The 23333-nt window shown below is 42.3% G+C and overlaps 1 protein-coding gene across 1 annotated transcript; it reads left to right on the top strand.

Annotated features, from left to right (window-relative positions):
* The first annotated feature begins 1381 nt into the window (after positions 1-1381).
* Positions 1382-22308, top strand: LOC138978921 (alanine--glyoxylate aminotransferase-like). Its single transcript, XM_070351735.1, has 12 exons — positions 1382-1873; positions 3823-3901; positions 4295-4408; positions 4998-5062; positions 7029-7129; positions 7966-8036; positions 9601-9685; positions 10101-10196; positions 18031-18100; positions 18601-18696; positions 18861-18943; positions 19705-22308. The coding sequence occupies exons 1-12, from the start codon at positions 1568-1570 to the stop codon at positions 19859-19861; spliced, it is 1323 nt and encodes a 440-aa protein (XP_070207836.1). The 5' UTR covers positions 1382-1567; the 3' UTR covers positions 19862-22308.
* Positions 22309-23333: the final 1025 nt, after the last annotated feature.

The following is a 23333-nucleotide window of genomic DNA, read 5'->3' as shown; positions in this document are numbered from 1 at the left end:
TTTATACTCAGGGACGTAGCACCCGGTAGGGCATGTAGGGCGACCGCCCGACCACTTTTTCCGTAAAAAAAAAAAAAAGAGAGAGAGAGAGAGAGAGAGAGAGAGAGAGAGAGAGAGAGAGAGAGAGAGAGAAGAGAGAAGAGAGAGAGAGAGAGAGAGATCTACCAACAGAACACCCCACGTAGTATTCACGCGATGGCATAAGGTCGGTTTTTGGGGTTTTTTTTTTTGTGTGTTAGTCTTGGTCAACTGCTGGAATAGGATGACGTCTTATTTTGACGAGAACGTCACACGTGACGAGTTCCGTCAGGCCATAAAAGTATTGGCGCCAATTTAGTGAAAATTGCTTCTTCGTCCGTCTGCTCCCATGAGAAACAATGGAGGTAAGAAATGTTTTGTATATTCTGTGTGTGAAGCTGGGGTCAGACTGAGGGGTGAGTGATTGTGTGTCAACCGTAAGTACGCCATAACAATTGAGTAACACAGTAACTTGTGGGGTTAACAGTGTCACATGAAACAACATGTAGAGAGAGAATTGAACAATGGACACAAGTGTTCATCCTGGTTGTGATGGATCGAAAACGCGCTAAAAATATTCTGACAAATCCCTCTATTTTTCAGTCATCACTCAGGCTGCCAATGTTGATGGCTGGACGGATCAATAAATTGCTTGTTTAGAAGTAAACCAGTTTGTCAATCCTTGCTTTTTAACACACTAGACAATAATGAAGACGAAAGTCATTTGAAGTAAGTGCTCATCACATTCAACGTATCGGAATTTAGATATAAATGTAAGTCGATTGATAATCACTGATACCATTCACCAGCCCGTTGTTTGGTGGAGGATGGAAAGATGATTAGATGGAACTGAGCTCAGAAGGCACGAAATCGCATCATGTTTTCTTTCTTTTTTAGACCATTACAAGGGGACGGGAAGGGGGGGGGGGCGGTAGTGTAAGCCCCATATTTCCTTAGCTGTCTCAGCATTTTGTCTTCCATTTTTTTCCGCCCTACCACTTTTATTAGGTGTGCTACGTCCCTGATACTAGATCAACGAGGCCGAGAAGCGAAATATCAACACGGCGAAAGATGAAAACGCCACACCGGAACTAAACCGAAACTTTGGAAGAGAATTTATATCAAAACGAAACCGCGAAACAAACCAGACAGACAGGCGCAAAATTCAGTTACTGTCTATATTATGATTTTCACGAATGTGTGTGGCAAGTTTTGTACAGATCTGTACAGCAGTTTCCCGTGATGTGCTCTAAACCAGAGATCTGTAGCAAGCTACATTATTATATCTCTGTCGAAACACACAGGCGCGCCTCACGATAAAGAGGAGTAACTATGGTTGACGGACAACAACAGGAAGTTCTAGAGTTATATCCCTTCGTTGTAAAAGTGACACTTGAACTCATGTCTTCAGCAAAGGTAGATCCTAACGAAGTTGAGAGCGAGTGTGCAAACTTCACTGGTGGTGGGAGTAAATCAAGTAAGCAGGTCACTTGCTTGTCCGTTAGCCTGACTAGACCTGAGCAGACGACGACAAATCCCTTCAGTCAACATGTCACGGGCACTATCCAACGCGCTCTGGGCGACTTCGAGATTAGAAAGATGCGCTGGACTGCAATCGATAAAATTGACACGACAGTCTCGTTTTCGTCTCCTCCTGTCGTCTGCTACACAGCGCTTCGTTCCGGCTGTAAACATGTCGTCTGCTCCCACGATTTCTGCGCCAGAATGTCTGTTTCACCCCATGGATTTTCCCCAGAAGATTCTGATGGGTCCGGGTCCCTCCAATGCACCACCCAGGGTACTTGGAGCCAGTGCTTTGCCGTTGTTGGGACACTTGCACCCCGAATTCACACAGGTTGGTGTCTGTATCCTCGCTCCATATGGCTCGATTGTTCGCCAGCTACATGTGACATTTTCTTCTCGTTCTGAAATTTGATGCACAGGCGATGGTGTCAGATTTAGCAAGAAAAAACAACAACATTAGCTAGTCTACACATACCTAGATGCATGGGTGTGTGTGTGTGTGTGTGTGTGTGTGTGTGTGTGTGTGGGTGTGTGGGTGTGTGGGTGTGGGTGTGTGTGCATGATTGTGTTTTGTCACTGAAGCTGCCCTGTCCGACCACTGCAGTGATAAAAGACAGGTACACTTACACCTGCTGTGAGTGTGAGGGACGGAGAAAGTGGATGAGGGCTTTGCTGACAAAGCAGAAGTCTCCTATACCTTGCATTAATGTTAGCTATCCTCGTTGTGACTGTTGGGATAGAAACTATTTGATAATTAATTGTTTAAAATATATTACAGGGTGGGTTGGGTGGATTATGTTCAATTTGGGTTACATGCCTTTTTTTCTCACTTTCACTTTTACAGGGAATGTTTAATCATGTTGTAATATAACGGCCTTGACGTTTCATTTTCTAAAACCTTTTGTGTTTTAAAGAGCTAACACACACACGCACACACACACACACACACACACAACACACACACACACACACACCACACACACACACACACACACTCACACAAATATGTGGAAACACACACAAAACAATTACAAAGCACATTTTTAATTTGCATCAAGAAAGAGAGGGCTTTGCTCTATTAAATCACACATCCTAATTTTGACCTGTGAGCATAGTTTATCACAGAAACACAATTCGTGCTGCATAAAAGATAATCAGCATTTTGAGTGTTCCTCTCTCTCAAGGCCAGGAGATCTCAACGTATGTAGGTCAGGAATGATAACAGTGTGACACTGCATGAAACATTCATCAGCCCCTATGAGAAAGAAAGAAATTGAGCAGGTACATGTATTATTTTGTATACATGTACACCCTACATGTGTATACGAGGTGTCTGGGAACACCTCAGCGCGGAGGGGTTTTGCGCCAGCTCAGCAAAGGGAAAGAGGGACATTTTGCTCGGGCGAGCGGCAGCAAGCACTATGTCTCTATGCTGTGTAATAGAATAGTGCATGAGGGACTGACTATAGGTTTGTTATTGGTGTCGATGGAAGAGGGGGTTTATTATGTACACCTCAAAATAAATGTATACATGTTAAAGTCACTTGTGAATCCTGGTTTCAGTATAACGATATAAGGCAACAAAAAAAAAAGTCTGTTTACGGTAACCCGACCGACCCTAGTTTTTAGGCCCGACCCTAATCTTTTTTTTGGATCGTCTGAAAATAAAAATAAAAACGCGTCCAAAATAGAGCTGTTTGCGCTCAAACAGCAGACGACAGAAGGGAGGTAAGCTCAAAGTACTGTTTATAGTTATGTTGGGCAAAAACAGGGATTGATGAGAAGAAATGAACTGTGAATCATCATAGAGAGGGGAGGAAAAAAAAAAAAAAATGGAAAAAAAAAAAAAAAAAAAAAAAGCCGACCAACCGACCCTATTTTTTCATCCTATGTTACCGTAAACAGACCTTTTTTTTTTTTGGCCTAACAAAATATTAATAATGTCTACTAAGGTTTAGAGAACTGATTAATTAATTAAACAAACATCTGTGGATGAGTTAATTGTTCTCTAAATTTCTTGTCCCCTTTTGTTATGTATATAATCTCCCAAAAGCATAATTTCCTCAGCACTGAATCCATTTCAAGGGTGTCTTAATTCCTCCTTTGAATGAAAACATTCACATGTGTGAGAGTGTGACTGTGTGCGTGTATGTTTGTGTGTGTGTAACTGTGAGTAAGAGAGAAATAGGTGGTTTTTTTTTTCTCTCTCTCTCTCTGTCCCTCCCTCTCACTTCCCTTTCTGTTTATCCCTACATACATAGTTTGTTGCTGTGATTTCAGATAATGGACGAGGTGAAGCAAGGAATCCAGTATGCCTTTCAGACACAGAACGAGTGGACCTTCGCCATCTCTGGCACAGGTGAGACATTCTCCAGGTGTACGTAAGAATGCGTAGTCAGGTAAAGTGTAGACAGGTAAAGTGCGGGGTGGGGAATCCAGCAAGTAGTTTTATAGACCACAGTAAAAACAAAATTGGAGACACCCTCCCTTTTAGGACCCTGTTTTCTCAGATTTTCTGTTTATAATCCTCTGTAAATTTAATTTTCAAAGGCGATTCCACTGTACACGCACATACACACATACATACACACACAAGCACACACACACACTGAACAGACACACACTCACAGACACACACACACACACACATGCACGCACACACACGCACACACACACACATACACATACACACACAGAGAAGGATACATGATGTTGCTATAGGAACAGTGCTGATTTGCATGCTATTGTGCAGGTCATGCGGCCATGGAGGCGGCTGTAGCCAACCTGCTGGAGACGGGAGAGGTCGCCTTGGTGTGTGAGAACGGAATCTGGGGACAGCGCTTTGCCGACATGGTGGAAAGAAATGGTAAGCAGTGTTGTTTTTATTCCTCTATCTTTTGACGGGTGCGGTGGCCTGGTGGATACAACACCGGCGTCCCATGCAGAAGCTAGGTAGTGTGATCGAATCCCGTCCGCGCCTAGTGGGCTAAGGGTGGAGATTGTTCTGGTCTCCCAGGTCAACTTATATATATGCACATTTGCAAGTGCCTTATTCCCCTTCGTGTGTGCACACAAACACAAAACTAAGTGCACAGGGAAAAGATCCGGTAATCCATGTCAAAGTTTGGTTGGTTATTGAAACATGAAAATCCAAAGCATTCTTTCCCTGAAAGCGGTGTATAGCTGCCCTAAATGGCAGGGTGACAAAGGTCATACTTGTACAAACCTGGTCATGCAAAAAGCATGAGTGAACATGGGAGCATCAGTCCATGAACACAGAAGAAAAAGAAAAAATGCTGTGTCTGGGGAAAATACAGGGTATTATAATAAGGGGACAATCTGGTTGCTAGAGCGCTCAGTTTCTGATTTTATCAGATTTTTTGTGTAGGTTTTAATAGGCAGTTTTACAGTTTTCGGTCTAAAGCAGTGAGCTGTGTGTTGTTCTATGTGTGCAGGGTGTGTGGCCCAGAAACTGACCCTTCCCATGGGACAGGTGTTCTCTCTGCAGCAGATAGAGGAGGTAGGACGTAACACTTACTTATTTCTATTTCATTTAGTAGTCAACCCTCAGCTAGACGGGCACAGTAGCTTGGTGGTTCAGATGACGGCCTTTCGTTTGGAGGAAGGTGAGGCAGGGATTCAAACTCTGTACAGGCCGTTCATGTATATAGAAGGTTATGGAGTTCGAATCCCGGCCGTGGCTGGTGAGAAAAGACCTAAAAGCAAAAACGAACAGTGTTTCTTGTCCCCCAACCAACCCTAATTTTCCTCCTGACCCTAAACCTTTTTGTGTGAAAAAAACAAACAAGAAACAAACATTGTGCAGACTTTACTTGGAAAGCTACTCAACTTCTGTGACACGCAGGGGAAATGGCTCGCACTAGTCAAGACTAATTATACAAATAAAAAACCCAGAAGCGCCGCCTGGGTTAAAAAAAAAAGAGAGAAAATGTTATTGACCTACTGACCATAATTTGTTGGCCTTGTGGTCAGAAGCATTTTTTTTTATTACATTTTTTTCCCAAGGATACAGATGAATCCAATCTCCTGGGTCAACTTATGTGCAGACCTGCTAGTGCATTGAGTGGCTTATAGGGTTTTTGAAGTTGTGCAGAAGGTGTACATTTTGAACCTCCCTTTTATGACCCTTTTTCTCAGATATTGAACTGGTTATAGGCTATGTGAATTTACCCCCATTTTGAGACTCGCTCATGGCGATCTTAACAACAGTGTAGTAGAGAACGCTATAGACTCGCTCATAGCGATCCTAACAACAGTGTAGTAGAGAACCCTATGGACTCGCTCATGGCGATCTTAACAACAGTGTAGTAGAGAACGCTATGGACTCGCTCATAGCGATCCTAACAACAGTGTAGTAGAGAACCCTATGGACTCGCTCATGGCGATCTTAACAACAGTGTAGTAGAGAACGCTATGGACTCGCTCATGGCGATCTTAACAACAGTGTAGTAGAGAACGCTATGGACTCGCTCATGGCGATCTTAACAACAGTGTAATAGAGAACGCTATGGACTCGCTCATGGCGATCTTAACAACAGTGTAGTAGAGAACGCTGTGGACTCGCTCATGGCGATCTTAACAACAGTGTAGTAGAGAACGCTGTGGACTCGCTCATGGCGATCTTGACAACAGTGTAGTAGAGAACGCTATGGACTCGCTCATGGCGATCTTAACAACAATGTAGTAGAGAACGCTATAGACTCGCTCATAGCGATCCTAACAACAGTGTAGTAGAGAACCCTATGGACTCGCTCATGGCGATCTTAACAACAGTGTAGTAGAGAACGCTATGGACTCGCTCATAGCGATCCTAACAACAGTGTAGTAGAGAACGCTATGGACTCGCTCATGGCGATCTTAACAACAGTGTAGTAGAGAACCCTATGGACTCGCTCATGGCGATCTTAACAACAGTGTAGTAGAGAACGCGATGGACTCGCTCATGGCGATCTTAACAACAGTGTAGTAGAGAACGCTATAGACTCGCTCATAGCGATCCTAACAACAGTGTAGTAGAGAACCCTATGGACTCGCTCATGGCGATCTTAACAACAGTGTAGTAGAGAACGCTATGGACTCGCTCCTTTCAAGACCTACGTTTCTCAGACCTGGATGTGCGTTTTAAAGGGGGGTTCCTCTGTATATATAGGTTACAACACGAGTGGTTTTTTATATGGCTTGTATTTTAGTCAAGAACCCAGCGGATGAATAAGAATATCAAGAGACACACGAGCCTCTGGTACAATTGATATACCATATACTGTAACAATAGTACTCTTAAAATACAAGAAAATTGATATACCATATGCTGTAACAATAGTACTCTTAAAATACAAGAAATATACCCATAGTAGATTTACAGAGACAAAGAAGGGAGGTCATGGGATATGAGTGGGTACCGCAGCTAGATTATGGGAACAAAGGGAATGGCTTCACTCTGCTTAACAAATTGTTATTTTGTTCAGGGCCTGAAGACGCACAAGCCAGTGATGATGTTCATCACACACGGAGAGTCATCAGGGGGGACGGCACAGCCGCTAGAAGGCATCGGAGCTCTCTGTCGCAAGTACGCCATCTAAATAATTATAATAATAATACGAGAATTTAAAACGCGCACATATCTCACCACAAGGCGCACACAGAATCACTTGGGAAAGTTTAGATAGATTCTCTCCACGTGTGTACATGCAGTAGACTTCCGCTATATCGGGGTATTTGGGGTTCACAGTGTGCAGTCCTGTAACCTTCGGGTAAAAGAGTGAAAGGACAATGTTATTTTTTTTTCTTTAATATTTCTTTTCCTGGTCTTTTTTTACAACACATTATACATTACATCACAATTCACATCGCCACATTCATACCTACAACATGCATAAAAAGAATGATCTAGAACAGAGAGAGAAGTAGAGAGAGAGAGGGAGAAAGTTAAAGAGGCACTGTATAGGACCGTTTGACTACAACAACTACTAGACCTTTAAACAATATTGATTGCTACAAGATTCAAGTTTACAACAGAATATATATCAAGATACTGTTAACGAATTAGGGAGGAGGAGTAGAGCCTAGTACTGGACAATTTTCATGAAACCAGGTTAGAATATGGTTGCCAGAGGCGGTCAAACTTATCTTCTGCTAATCCCCCCTTGTACTTGTCCAATAAATATCTACTTTTCAAAAATTTCAAGAATATCGGAAGCATCGGTCTTTCAGAGTTCCATTTACATTTGTAAATATAAAATTTGGCCAATAAAACAATGAAATCTAAGGTTTTATCAGTGAACATATTTTCCTGAACTCCAAACAATACCAACGCTTCCTACCAACCCAAAGACAATGTTATTTGTGGCCACGGCTGTCTGGTTTAAGTAAGTTTGTGATCTCATTTAATGTGTGGGGTTTCAGGTACAACTGTCTGCTGGTTGTGGATTCTGTGGCTGCCATGGGTGGTGTCCCTTTGTTCATGGATAAACAGGGTAAGGCTTTTTACATTCACATGTTTAGTCTCATTTTTGGTCACATTCTTTTTTATGTCACACCCCCCCCCCCCCCCCCCCCCCCCCCCCCCCAAATCTATATTTTAATGATGCAACATCAGGGTTAAAAAATCTGAAAAAAGCAAGGTTTTAAGATGGACGGAGTCTCAAATTGGGGGTCTTAAAGTGGGGGTTCCACTGTACAGCAGTACCTGCGATGTGTGGACCCTCCTATGAGAGGACACCTCCCTTAAAAGGACACCTTCTCTTGTCCCTTTTTATATTATCTCTACCAAAGTATACCTGTCATGAAAGGCCACCTGCACTGTAGGGACACTTGGCTGGTCCCTGTATACCAATTGCATAGTTTGATTCACCTGTATACCAATTGCATAGTTTGATTCACCTGTATACCAATTGCATAGTTTGATTCACCTGTATACCAATTGCATAGTTTGATTCACCTGTTTACCAATTGCATTGTTTGATTCACCTGTATACCAATTGCATAGTTTGATTCACCTGTATACCAATTGCATAGTTTGATTCACCTGTATACCAATTGCATAGTTTGATTCACCTGTATACCAATTGCATAGTTTTATTCACCTGTATACCAATTGCATAGTTTGATTCACCTGTATACCAATTGCATAGTTTGATTCACCTGTTTACCAATTGCATTGTTTGATTCACCTGTTTACCAATTGCATAGTTTGATTCACCTGTATACCAATTGCATAGTTTGATTCACCTGTATACCAATTGCATTGTTTGATTCACCTGTATACCAATTGCATAGTTTGATTCACCTGTATACCAATTGCATTGTTTGATTCACCTGTATATCAATTGCATAGTTTGATTCACATGTATACCTATTGCATAGTTTGATTCACCTGTATACCAATTGCATAGTTTGATTCACCTGTATACCAATTGCATAGTTTGATTCACCTGTATACCAATTGCATAGTTTGATTCACCTGTATACCAATTGCATTGTTTGATTCACCTGTATACCAATTGCATAGTTTGATTCACCTGTTTACCAATTGCATTGTTTGATTCACCTGTTTACCAATTGCATAGTTTGATTCACCTGTATACCAATTGCATAGTTTGATTCACCTGTATACCAATTGCATTGTTTGATTCACCTGTATACCAATTGCATAGTTTGATTCACCTGTATACCAATTGCATTGTTTGATTCACCTGTATATCAATTGCATAGTTTGATTCACATGTATACCTATTGCATAGTTTGATTCACCTGTATACCAATTGCATAGTTTGATTCACCTGTATACCAATTGCATTGTTTGATTCACCTGTATACCAATTGCATAGTTTGATTCACCTGTATACCAATTGCATAGTTTGATTCACCTGTATACCAATTGCATAGTTTGATTCACCTGTATACCAATTGCATAGTTTGATTCACCTGTATACCAATTGCATAGTTTGATTCACCTGTATACCAATTGCATAGTTTGATTCACCTGTATACCAATTGCATAGTTTGATTCACCTGTTTACCTGTCGTACCTTGTTGCAGAGATTGACTGCCTGTACTCTGGCTCACAAAAGGTGCTAGGGGCCCCTCCCGGAACCGCCCCCATCTCTTTCTCTCAGCGTGCCAGGTAAAGTGTGCACCTGTCCCACCTGTCCTACCTGTCATACCTGCTTCAGTGCCTTTGATCATGGTAGATGTGATTTAATCAGTGCCACTTCTATGATTCAGATCATTTAATCATTGGGGTACATAAATGCATGATTGTGTAACTTATTCTTGATTGGCTAAATAATTAGTTCATTGCTGTTGACATTCTCTGGTTATCTTTTTCTGTCTGCAACCAAAGTCATAAAGTGTCAGGTACAGTATAAATTGAGTATTTAAAACACAGAGACATATAGATACAATTATAATTTATATTGAGAGACATAAACCCACAAGCAGAATTGTTGACTAATTGAAATTAAGAAATAATTTAGGATACAATTATGGTCAAATTGTTGATGCATAGTTTTAGCAGCTTTTGCATTTCTTTTCTGCAGGAAAAAGGTGGAAACGCGGTCTTCCAAGGTTCGTTCCTATTACTTCGACGCCAATGAACTTGCCAACTACTGGGGCTGTGACGCTGGGCCCAGGAGGTTTGTGTGTTTACAAAATAAAAAATTTGTTGTTGACTGTTCCGTCTCTTGTTCCTTGTCCCAGTGTGCTCTCACACCGCCCTGTACCTGCATTTGCTGCTCCGTCCACATCTGAATTTTGTTCTTCTGCCAGACTGGTGTGTGTGTTCTTGATGTTGTTTTAATTGCCACATTCTGTCGTTCTCATCTATAACCATTAAATGGTATATGCACCAAAGGGCAGAAAACATACACACTTTTTTTCTTTTCTTTTATGTATTTATTTTATTTTATTCTCTTTTTGCTTGTCCCGACGCTTGTTCCTTCTCCCAGTATGCTACCACGCCGCCCCGTCCCAGCACTCACTGCAACATCCACCCCTGAACTTCGTTCCGCCGCCAGACTTTGTCGAATCAATGAGCCCCCAGTGTTGGTCAGACACCTGGGCACCCTCACTAATTCTGCAGACACTCCAGGGAAGGATGTCAGGCCGCTGCGACAGGCTACCCTCGGAAGATGACACTGCTCTGCTGCTGAGTCACTTCGACAGTGTTAAGTATTAGTCCTGTTCCTGGCAAGGGACACAGGCACCACTACCTACTAAGCCCTCTACTTACGACACTGACTGTTAAGTCGCGGAGCCAGACTGAGTGAGCGTCTCCTCAGAGAGCAGACCGCCACTGTGTCCTTCCGTCGAACCCCCTGGAGCATCCCAGGCTGGCAGCAAAATATTCAGGGATGGCTGGAACAGGAACACTGGGACCAAGGTCACCATGAGAGCCCTGGGCAGAAAGGGTCACAAGAATCGAGACAAGTTTTTTTATTTTTGCGCTTTCTGAGTCAATCGCATTCGTGAAGTGAATGGCACTCGGCTGTGTGATCCCAGCCTTCCCATTGGAACTTTAGCATTTCCACTCTGGGTAGGAGCCGACCGAAGCTCAAAAAACCCACGCTCCCCTTATGGGATTCGAACCACGATCTCCCGGCCTGCAGTCCGATGCGCTAACCACTGCGCCACGGGGGCCGGTAGAAGACATACACACAAAATACTGGCAGAAATGGACTGTTCTTGTTTACAGCGCTGATTTTTGTACAGGTGAAAACGTAATAAAAACAGCCACTGAAGTGTTTGACAATAGGGTGGGATGTTGTAAGGGGGGAGATATATAAACTTTACGACTGTTCATGGTCCTGTAAGTTTGTACCAATCACACGTGCAGTGTAGTTCCCAGATTTTGAAGACAATAGGTCAGTTATGTAACATATAGGCCTATGTGTGTACATGTATGCATAATTACATGACGTCACAGTACCACGTGACACGTTGGCATTGTGTACTCCAACATGGCTGCAGGCTACAATAAACCTGGACGAACTCCCATCAAATCTATTTGTATTCTTGGATGCATGGACTGTGTGCGATCTATCTAACTAAGAGATATAACATGGTGTCAGAACTGGGGGTTGGAGTCACTTTTGGATGCCTACGAGGTTCAGCTACGCTTCAGTTTGCCGTCAAAACGCAACTGTAGTGGGCGCGAAAAAGAACTTTCCCGAAAAAGTACCGGCAGCGGACTAAGGGAAATAACTCGTGGAACACGTGAAACAAAATGTCCGACCACGAAGGCGAAGCACAGCCGGCGGCGGAGCACAACCGTGCTGGTGGTACTGAGAGGAGACCAAACAGATTTTCATCCAGTATTCCTCCACCTTCCAAGCTTGTGCTGTCGTCCAGTGGTATGCAGACCAAATGGAAACGCTTCAAGAGAGCATGGACCAACTACGAAGTAGCAACAAGATTGTCGGACGAGACAAAGGAGTACAGGTGTGCTGTTTTCATGACTTGTATCGGCGAAGAAGCCAATGAACTGTTTGATGGTTTCTCATTCACTAACACTGAAAGAAAGAATGACATTGACACTGTTATCAAAAAGTTTGATGATTTCTTTGTTGGTGAAACAAATGAGGTGTATGAGGCTTATGTGTTCAACAATAGGGTCCAAGAAACAGCAGAAAGCATTGACACATACATTGCTGCCCTCAGACAACTTGCAAAAACATGCAATTTTGAAAACCAAGAAGACAGAATGATCCGTGATAGGATAGTCGTAGGGGTGAAGGATGATGATGTCAGACAGAAATTGCTTGAAGTGAAAGGCCTAACTTTGCAGCAGTATGTTGACACATGTAGGGCGCATGAAAGTTCAAGAGCCAAAGCACACATCATGACCAAAACAGAGGACCAAAAGGTACACAAGATCAAAAAGTCAAAGCATCATTCTCACTCTCAGAAATACAGAGACAAGAAAACTACTCAAAGTAGTACTACTTCTAGCAATGACAGAGTAGTGTGCACCAGATGTGCTAGAAAGCATGACAAAGGGAAATGCCCAGCGTATGGCATGAAATGTTTGAAATGTTCAAAACGCAATCACTTTGCAGCCTGCTGTAGGAGCAGTAAGAAAAATGTACATGTCATGCATGAAGATGACACAGATTCATACACAAGCTCAGAGTCAGAATCAGAGTCAGAAAGCAACATACACATAGTGCAAAGACAGGACACTGAGACAGAAGAGCAAGAAATATTTGTTGATGCACTAGAAATCAGTTCAGACACAGAAAATGATGATGTTTATGTTGACGCAGTGGAATATTTGACCAGTGTAGAGGACAATCAGTTGTTCGTCACAGTAGATGTAGAAAACATCACAGTCAAATTCAAAATTGACACTGGTGCACAGGGAAATGTGCTCCCACTGCACACATACAACAGTCTTCACAACAAGCCCTCTCTGAACAAAACCAAAACTAGATTGACCAGTTTCACAGGGGGTAATCTCAGTGTTAAAGGCACATGTACACTGAATGTGATGGGTGAAGAGTTAAAGTTCTATGTGGTAGACACAAATCAACCAGCGCTGATAGGTCTTGCATCATCAAGAATACTGAGACTCATACAGATCTGCAGCGTAGACGCAGACACAGTTGACAAAGATTTTCCCACTATCTTTGGGGAGCTGGGAAATTTGGGCACGGAATACCACATAGTTGTTGACGAATCAGTCAAACCTGTCATTCAGCCACCCAGAAAGGTGCCATTCGCTCTCAGAGAGAGAATTAAAGAAGAGTTGGACCGAATGGAAAAATTAGGGGTCATTGAGCCACAAGAAGGACCTACAGATTGGGTCAGTAGCATGGTGGTGGTGGAAAAACCTGACAAAACGTTAAGGGTATGCATGGACCCAAAAGACCTTAACAAGGCAATCAAGCGTGAGCACTTTGCGATGCCCACAGTTGATGAGGTCACAGCACAGCTAGAAGGTGCAGAACTGTGCACAGAATGGTTTCTGGCAGATACCTTTAGATGCAGAAAGTTCAAAACTGTGCTGTATGCAAACACCTTTCGGACGGTACGTTTTCAAAAGACTACCCATGGGTCTGGCATGTTCCAGTGAGGTTTTTCACAAAACCATCAAAGCCATGTTCAAGGACATACCAAGAGTCGACAACTGGGTCGACGACATTCTGATCTGGGGTCGCAACCAAACAGAACATGATGAAGCGCTGAATGCAGCACTTAGAAGGGCAAATGACCGCAACTTGACACTCAAAAGAAAGAAGTGTGAGTTTGCACAGACAGAGATCAAATACATTGGCCACATCATAGGCAAAGACGGCATTAAACCAGATCCAGACAAAATAGCAGCCATACAAAACATGCCGTCACCACAGTCAAAGGCAGACCTCCAGAGATTTTTGGGAATGGTCAATTATCTGGGAAAGTTTGTCTCAAATATGGCTGAGCTCACAGCACCACTGCGCACTTTGCTCAAGAAAGAAGTGTGCTGGCAGTGGAATCATGAACAAGAGCAAGCATTCAAAGCAGTCAAAAAGCAGCTGACTAAAGCACCCATACTTGCTCACTACAGCACAGACAAACCGGTGAAAATCACAGCTGATTCATCATCAGTAGGGTTAGGCTGTGCACTCATGCAGGATGACAGACCTGTAGCCTACGCGTCTCGAGCACTCACTCAAGCAGAACAAAACTATGCACAAATCGAAAAAGAAACGTTGGCCATAGTGTTCGCTTGTGAAAAATTCCATCAATATATCTATGGAAAGCAGTGTGAGGTTGAAACAGACCACAAACCAATCGAGAACATCTGGAAAAAGCCACTGAACAAATGTCCGCCTAGGATTCAAAGATTCATGTTGAGGCTACAGCGCTATGATCTGAACATCACATACAAACCAGGCAAAGAAATGTATGTTGCAGACACACTGTCAAGAGCGTCAGTCAAAACAGACACACAGGTAGGGTCAGAAAATGAAGAAATGGTGAAAATCCATGTGGCCACATTCATGAATAGTTTACCTGTAGCAGACAACAGAAAGCAGGAAATGAGAGAAGAAACAGACAAAGACCCAGAATTGAAAAAGCTGAAAGAGCAAATTCTGAAAGGTTTCCCAGCAGACAAATACCAAGTTGACGCTGAGATCAGACAGTATTTCCAATACAATGAAGAACTAAGTGTGATCGATGGCATCATTTTCAAAGCAGACAAAATTCTCATTCCAAAATCTATGAGAAAAGAAATGCTGGGTAGAATACATGAAGGACACCTGGGTATGGAAAAGTGCAAAAACAGAGCAAGAGTCATTTTCTTTTGGCCTGGGATGTCATCACAAATAGAAGACATAGTCAGCTCATGCTCAGTGTGTGCCAAACACAGAAACAAACAGCAAAAAGAACCAATGATCAGTCATGAAATTCCAGACAGACCATGGAAAAAAGTAGGGACTGATTTGTTCGCATGGAATGACCGTGACTACTTGCTGATAGCTGACTATCACTCAAAGTTTGTTGAATACGCACTCCTTCCTGACACAAAGAGCAAAACAGTGATAAAACACATGAAATCCATATTTGCCAGACAGGGAATTCCTGAAGAAGTGGTATCAGACAACGGACCACAATACTCGAGTGAGAAATTTGCAGAATTTGCACGCAAATGGGAATTCAAACACACAACATCAAGCCCTACTTACCCTCAGTCAAATGGATTAGCTGAAAGGATGGTACAAACTTTGAAGAAGCTCTTTCAAAAAGCAAAAGATAGTGGGGAGGATGTCTACTTAGCGCTTCTAAACTACAGAACCACACCTATCAGTAGCACACTCCCATCTCCAGCAGAGATTCTCATGAACAGAAAACTGAGAACAAGACTGGACATCAACACAGACAGACTAAAAACCAAGGGCTCACACAAAGTGAAGAAAACACTCAAAGAAAGACAGAGCAGACAAAAGCAACAGTATGATAAAACAGCAAAGTCACTCCCAACACTACACAAAGATGACAAGGTGTACATCAGTGACAAAGGGAAGTGGCGCCCAGCCACAGTTGTAAAACATACAGACACACCAAGATCATATCTTGTACAGACTGACTCTGGCACCTACAGGAGAAATAGGCGAGACCTACTAAAAGTCAGCACAAAATCAGACAGTGAAAACACACCAATCAAAAACACTGCTCAGCCAGAGAGAAATAATTCAGTGCCACAGATTCCTGGTAATCAAAACTCAGTGCCACAAACTACTGGCAAGCAAAAATCTATGCCTCAGACTCCTGGCAAGCAAAAACCACTGTCACAGACTCCTGGCATACAAAACCAAACAACTCAAGCTATGACTAATCACAATGATGATAGAAACAGTAGCTCACAGTGCGAAAAGCAATCAAGTCACTCATCAATCAAAAGCAAAGCTCAGACAAGCAACACACCCACACAAGCACCAAGCCACATGCATGCGGAAACTCCGAAAGCACCCGTAGCTACCAGGAGTGGTAGAATTGTGAGGATACCTGTGAAAATGGGAGATTATGTGTGAAATCATGTACATGTGGGTGTGAATGCAAAGGACAATGTTAATTGATTTTGTGTAAAATGTTATGAGTGTTATAATCTTCAAGTTTCAGGACAATCGGTCACACCGTAAAAGGTGAATGGACAATCAGAACATGAAGAGACTAATAATGTGACTTTCCAAGGACGTCAATGAACATTTATTTTATTTGAAGAATCCATGGACATTCCAAGTGAAGTTTATTGGAATTACTACCTGGGACTTTATTTACATTGTTTGTGAATGATTGATAGTGTGTGAGTTTTAAGTTGTGAGTTCAAGTTGTATGTGCAACAAATTTATTTGTTAACTGGAAAAGGGGGATGTAACATATAGGCCTATGTGTGTACATGTATGCATAATTACATGACGTCACAGTACCACGTGACACGTTGGCATTGTGTACTCCAACATGGCTGCAGGCTACAATAAACCTGGACGAACTCCCATCAAATCTATTTGTATCCTTGGATGCATGGACTGTGTGCGATCTATCTAACTAAGAGATATAACAAGTTAGACCTGTTTTGAAATTATGTATAGGTCCAAATGTTCTGGCTTCAGAAACAGCACTCAGAAGACCAGTTTACTGCATGTTAAAACTATTGAAGTGTTGACCGACCGGCCAAGGGTCAGAACAATGCGTCAGATAAATGATTCAAGTAAAGTCAGTGGCCCAAATTCGAGATCTGAGAACAAGCCTGCTTATTCATTTTTGTTAGTGTACGTTAAACTGTTGTAATATTAGCTAACAGGTAGGTGACAGGGCGATGCAGTAATCTCCCTTTTACAGCAGCTACATAATTCTCTGCACTGACTGACAGAGTAATGTCTGCCGGCCTTGAGCTTGAGCTATTTATAGCAGTTTGACGTTTCATCTACTTTGCGGGTTAAACACATCAATTGTTTGTGATATGGTCCTGCTGTTGTAGTCTCCTGGTATGCTCTTGTGAAACTTTGTGTTCACATAGCAGTTATTATACTTTATAGGGCTATTAGATTAGCTCTAAAACCTCTCCCCTGTTCAGGCATGGGAATTGTCCGCCGAAAGTCAAATTTCCGCCGATTGTTTTTTTCGTTCCGCCAAAAAAGCCGAAGTGTCCGCCGAAAAAATAAACGGGGGAGGAAAACTGAATTTAATGGCAAACTTGGAGCTCAGATGACAGCAAATTGCACAATTTGGGTTCTTTGGAGAATTTTTTTCTGGGGGGGCATGCCCCCGCACCCCCTAGTAAGGCTAGGCGCTTCGTGCCGTTGACTTTAATATTACTTACAAAATTTCAGCCTTTTTTACTTTTTTCAATTCCCATGCCTGCCTGTTGGACTGGCTTTGACTCCAAAAGTGATTTGAGTGTTTGATGCACTGGGTTACATGTGTGATATGATGTGAATGGCTGTGTGTTTACGGGTATGTGTACATGTGTGATGTTTCGCTGTGTGATAACACAGGTAGTGAGGTATGTGTACATGTCGGTGTGGTTTGTTTGTTTGTTTGCTTAACGCCCAGCCGACCACGAAGGGCCATATCAGGGCGGTGCTGCTTTGACATATAACGTGCGCCACACACAAGACAGAAGTCGCAGCACAGGCTTCATGTCTCACCCAGTCACATTATTCTGACACCGGATCAACCAGTCCTAGCACTAACCCCATAATGCCAGACGACAGGCGGAGCAGCCACTAGATTGCCAATTTTAAAGTCTTAGGTATGACCCGGCCGGGGTTCGAACCCACGACCTCCCGCTCACTGGGCGGACGCCTTACCACTAGGCCAACCGTGCCGGTTGTCGGTGTGGTGCTGTATGATAACACAGGAAGTGAGGTATGTGTACATGTCGGTGTGGTGCTGTGAGTTGACAAGTAGGTATACATGTGTACATGTTTTGCTGTGTGGTAATTAACCCAGTTGTGTGTACAATGTGTGTCGCTGTGTTTCCAGGTATCACCACACAGGGCCTATCAGCAGTATCTACGCATTGAGGGAGGGCTTGGCAAGGCTGGCAGAAGTGGTGAGCCTTTCTTTCTTTCTTTCTTTCTCCCTTTCTGTCTTGCCTTTCTTCTCTCTTATCATCTTTCTTTCTTTCTTCATTTCTCTATTTCTTTATTTGTCTATTTTATTCTTTCTTCCTGTTTTTCCTTTCTTATCCTCTTTCTCCCTTTTTGGTTACACACTGAAACACACACACACAGACACACACACACACACAGACACACGCACACACACACACACACAGACACACACACACACACACACACACACACACAAACACACACTCACTAACACACACACACATACACTCACACACACACACACACAAACACACAGACACACACACACACACACAAACACACACACACAGACACACACACAAACACACACACAGACACACACAAACACACACACACAAAATAAATTGATCAAACAATTAAAAAGACGACACATATGCACTCGAGCTAAAATGTTGATTCAGAAGAATATGTTAAGACAAGGTACATAATGTGATTTCAGGGTCTAGCAGAGAGTTGGGCCAACCACAAAGAGTGTTCAGAGCAGTTGCATCAAGGTGTTGAACAACTGGGCCTGTCTCTGCTCGTCAAAGATAAGGTAGGATATACTGTTTGTGTGTGTGTGTGTGTGTGTGTGTGTGTGTGTGTGTGTGTGTGTGTGTGTGTGTGTGTGTGTGTGTGTGTGAGGAACCCCAGTGTGACCCCGATCATGTTGTCTCAAGGCGTTGCACATGCACTTGACATGTGGTGTTTGTGTTTCAGGCGGTGAGAAACCCCTGTGTCACCCCCATCATGGTGCCTCAAGGCGTTGCATGGAAAGACGTTGCAGACTACGCCATGAAAAAGTGGGTGTCATTTGTTGGCCTGTTTGCATATCCACTGTCAAGACCTTGGGGTCGACGTCCCTGTGTGTGTAATGTTTTGTTTTGTCATGAATTACAAACGTTACTGTAAGTAACATTTCTTTTTTGAATACCTATATTTTTTTATTTTTTTTATTCTCCCTATTTGTTTTTCTGTCAGTCTGTTCTTTGTTTGTTTGCTTGCTGGCTGGTTGGATCCTAGATGGCTCATTAAAATGTTTGTTTGCTGGCTGGTTGGATCCTAGATGGCTCATTAAAATGTTTGTTTGCTGGCTGGTTGGATCCTAGATGGCTCATTAAAATGTTTGTTTGCTGGCTGGTTGGATCCTAGATGGCTCATTAAAATGTTTGCTTGCTGGCTGGTTGGATCATAGATGGCTCATTAAAATGTTTGCTTGCTGGCTGGTTGGATCATAGATGGCTCATTAAAATGTTTGTTTGCTGGCTGGTTGGATCATAGATGGCTCATTAAAATGTTTACTTGCTGGCTGGTTGGATCATAGATGACTCATTAAAATGTTTGTTTGCTGGCTGGTTGGATCCTAGATGGCTCATTAAAATGTTTGTTTGCTGGCTGGTTGGATCCTAGATGGCTCATTAAAATGTTTTGAATAGTTTATTTTTGGATAGAGCGTTTTATTTATTGGTTTTTTTGTTTGTTTGTTTGTGTATTGTATCTGTTTATTCATTCATTGATTTATTAATTTGTAATAAATAAAATGTTATTCCCCTTCTGTTTACAGCTACAGAGTGGAGATCTCGGGGGGACTGGGAGAGCTTGCCGGCAAGGTGTGGCGCATTGGAGTCATGGGCTATAACTGCACGCCTGACAAGATCCGCCTCGTCTTGCGAGCGTTTTCAGAGGGTCTCGTCAACTGTGGGTACAAGCCTCCAAAATAATCAGCATTTATGCCTGGTATTAAATTGGCCAGGTCGACTTCCCGAAGTCTACTTCACCAAGCAAGCTGCTCGTTAACCTTTGTTATGTACATACCAGGATTACTTAAAGTAAGCATAATATGCTTGAGTTAATTATCCTAAAAACCATGTATTGTTTTGGTCATGATAAAAATTTAATAAAGTTTTGTTTAAACCAAGCTAGCTGCACGAAGGTTTGACACTCAAGTTTCAGTAAAAAGACTTAGCTAAGTCTTCGCAAAGTCATCTTCGGGCTCAATTAGAGAAGAATAAAAAAACAAGAAAGGTAAGTTGTTGGGAATTTTAACAAAACGAAACGTTCAACAACTCAAAAAACAAAATCAAAAAACAAAACGTTCAACAACTTATCTTTCTTGTTTTGTGATTCTGAAACTTGGAACGTTGACAGTCAATTTATTTTTTGGGTTTTTTTTCAATTAAGGAAGGCCTTTACGAAGATTTGGATGTGCAAAATATATTTGTTGTGCTTGCACTGCCTGTGGAAAGGAGTATAAGCATACTTGTTTTTGCTGTAAAAGTCTGTGATTTGAGAGGGAAGGTTTAAGGGAAGTAATTCTGTATGTTTAAGCTAAATGTATGCCTGTAAGAGTTGCATACCTTGTATCAAAGTAATTTTTAAAAAAGTTGGAGACTGGAGACTGTGCATGTGTAGTTTTACCACATTCTGTGCGTATTGCAGATTTCACATTGGTAGCGCTGAAGTGTTTTCTGTAATTTCTGTTAATTAGGGGTGTCATGGAGCCTTCTGGTTGAAATATCTCTGTGGATGACTTCGTGAATTGAGTCATTTTATATCCGGTGTTGACACTGTTTTGGTTTTTTAATTCCAAAGTCTGTGTTCTTTTTTTCACAATATGTTAAGTGCAATAGGTTATACATATCGTTGAGTTTGGGGTATCAGGGGCATTTTTTGTGTGCATATGTATGTGTGCTGAAAGATGAATTACAAATTGATGGTGTCTGTTTTTAAGCGTGTATTTTCTACAAATTTATCTGTAATCTACTGAAATGTTTTTAATCTCTAGGGATGTCATGCATTTGTACTGCCATAGACATATTGACCAATACATGTAAAAGGAATGGTGCTCAAATAATAATGCATTATGGCATCAGTATGTGGTTCATTTAGTGAAAATTGAGTTTTTAATTTTGAAATAAATTCTCAATGCATATTTGGTTTGGCAGAGCAGATCAGTTTGTGTACTGAACCTTTACTTACCTGTTTTAGGTCTCTTTGTTTGTCTGGTAAGAGTTTTTGTGTCTTTTGATTTTTCTCCTATTTTAGATGGTTGTGCTTGACCAAAATGTTTTGCTTTTGCATTTAAGGACCAAATCAAATCTGCTTTTAAGCCACATATTGTGTGAATCATGCATTTATTATTTAGTTGGGTATTTTGTTTGTACGGCTTTTGAAACCTAGGGTGATGCTTATTCTTCTTCTTCTTCTTCTGCGTTCGTGGGCTGAAACTCCCACGTACACTCGTGTTTTTTGCACGAGTGGAATATTACGTGTATGACCGTTTTTTACCCCGCCATTTAGGCAGCCATACGCCGTTTTCGGAGGAAGCATGCTGGGTATTTTCGTGTTTCTATAACCCACCAAACTCTGACATGGATTACAGGATCTTTTTCGTGCGCACTTGGTCTTGTGCTTGCGTGTACACACGGGGGTGTTCAGACACCGAGGAGAGTCTGCACACAAAGTTGACTCTGAGAAATAAATCTCTCGCCGAACGTGGGGATGAACTCAAGCTGATGCTTATGAGACTGAGGACAGCCCCCAGCAAACTCAAGTATCCCATGATCACAAAGTTTCACATCGCAACATGAATAAATGCTTTTGCTGATTGTACAGGGAAACCGGCACGGTTGGCCTAATGGTAAGGCGTCCGCCCCGTGATCGGGAGGTCGTGGGTTCGAACCCCGGCCGGGTCATACCTAAGACTTTAAAATTGGCAATCTAGTGGCTGCTCCGCCTGGCGTCTGGCATTATGGGGTTATGCTAGGACTGGTTGGTCCGGTGTCAGAATAATGTGACTGGGTGAGACATGAAGCCTGTGCTGCGACTTCTGTCTTGTGTGTGGCGCACATTATATATGTCAAAGCAGCACCGCCCTGATATGGCCCTTCTAGTCGGCTGGGCGTTAAGCAAACAAACAAACAGATTTTACAGGGCTAATTACAAATCGTAGCATTTTGTGTGTGTGAAAAAAACACCAAACTGATACTGCTAGGAGCAAATCTTGATTTCCGACTGCCAAATGTGTGTTGTGATCTGGGCTTTATTATTGTGTGTGTTTTCATTTATATTGTCATTGCATGAGATACGTATTGTTATGTAATTGTATGACGCCTGAAAAAAAGAAGAGATAATCAGTATTTGAATAAAGGCATAATTATATACAGGATTGATGATGTGATATCTTGTGATTTGGTTGTTGTTTGAGTGTGATGTTACGTTCAGCTCTAACGAGATTCTGTGGTTGGTTTTGTTCATGGTTATTGTGTGTGCATGAGCAGCTAACTATCCTTTTGATTGAGACAAACGCAAACCAGTTCACTGGTAATACAAACCAGATTTTCTGTTTAACCTACACCAGAGACATATATTCTATCTATGTCTCTGCCTACACTCTCTCTCTCCCTTAATATTCTCTCTCTCTTTCTCTCTCTCTCTCTCTCTCTCTCTCTCTCTCTCTCTCTCTCTCTCTCTCTCTCTCCCTCACTCACACACACACACACACACACACAATTACAAGCACACCTACACTCACACACACTTGCAAGCACATACATACACACAAACACACATGCACTTGAAAACACACGCACGCAAACATGCATACACCCGTCTCTCTCTATCTCTCTCTCTTGTTTTTCTCTCTCTCTCACTTTCTCTTTTTTTTCTCTCTTTTCTCTCTCTCTCTCTCTCTCTCTGTCTCTCTCTCTCTCTCTCTCTCTCTCTCTCTCTCTCTCTCTCTCTCTCTCTCTCTCTCTCTCTCTCTTATAGCTCACACTTTCAAAGAAAACTTACCATCCCCATTCTATCATTCTCTACTGTTCCCTTGCCCTTGCTACAAGCAAGACCAGAAACACAAAAGGAACATAACAGTGAAACCGGCCTGATAAGACATCTAAACATCTGCAAACAAATCAGTTTTTGAAAGGGATACGTCTTAAAATGGCTGTAAATGTAGACTAAGGTTCTGAACAGAAAATCTGAAAAAACATGGTCTTAAAAGGGAGGAAGTGTTAAATTGGGGGTCACAGTCTTCACAAAGTAGTTCCACTGTATCATGGGAAGGGCGGGGGACGGGAGGGATGTTTAACAGGTGTGATGCACTGCGTGCTAACCCATTAGTCACTGCTGTGCCCCCGCCTTTACCCGTCTTTTTTGTCTCGCGCGCGTGCGTCAGGTAAACTGAGAACAGGT

The sequence above is a fragment of the Littorina saxatilis genome, linkage group LG10 (genome assembly GCF_037325665.1).
Source record: "Littorina saxatilis isolate snail1 linkage group LG10, US_GU_Lsax_2.0, whole genome shotgun sequence".
Taxonomy (NCBI): Eukaryota; Metazoa; Mollusca; class Gastropoda; order Littorinimorpha; family Littorinidae; genus Littorina; species Littorina saxatilis.
This window is presented reverse-complemented; position numbering and strand designations above follow the sequence as displayed.

What these genes read in the sequence shown, in the direction of transcription:
- LOC138978921 (XM_070351735.1), top strand. Translation starts at nt 1,568, where the DNA reads ATGTCACGGGCACTATCCAACGCGCTCTGGGCGACTTCGAGATTAGAA. An exon ending in CTCTGCAGCAGATAGAGGAG is followed by an intron (nt 5,063 to 7,028) that starts GTAGGACGTAAC and finishes TATTTTGTTCAG; the next exon opens with GGCCTGAAGACGCACAAGCC. An exon ending in TTTGTTCATGGATAAACAGG is followed by an intron (nt 8,037 to 9,600) that starts GTAAGGCTTTTT and finishes ACCTTGTTGCAG; the next exon opens with AGATTGACTGCCTGTACTCT.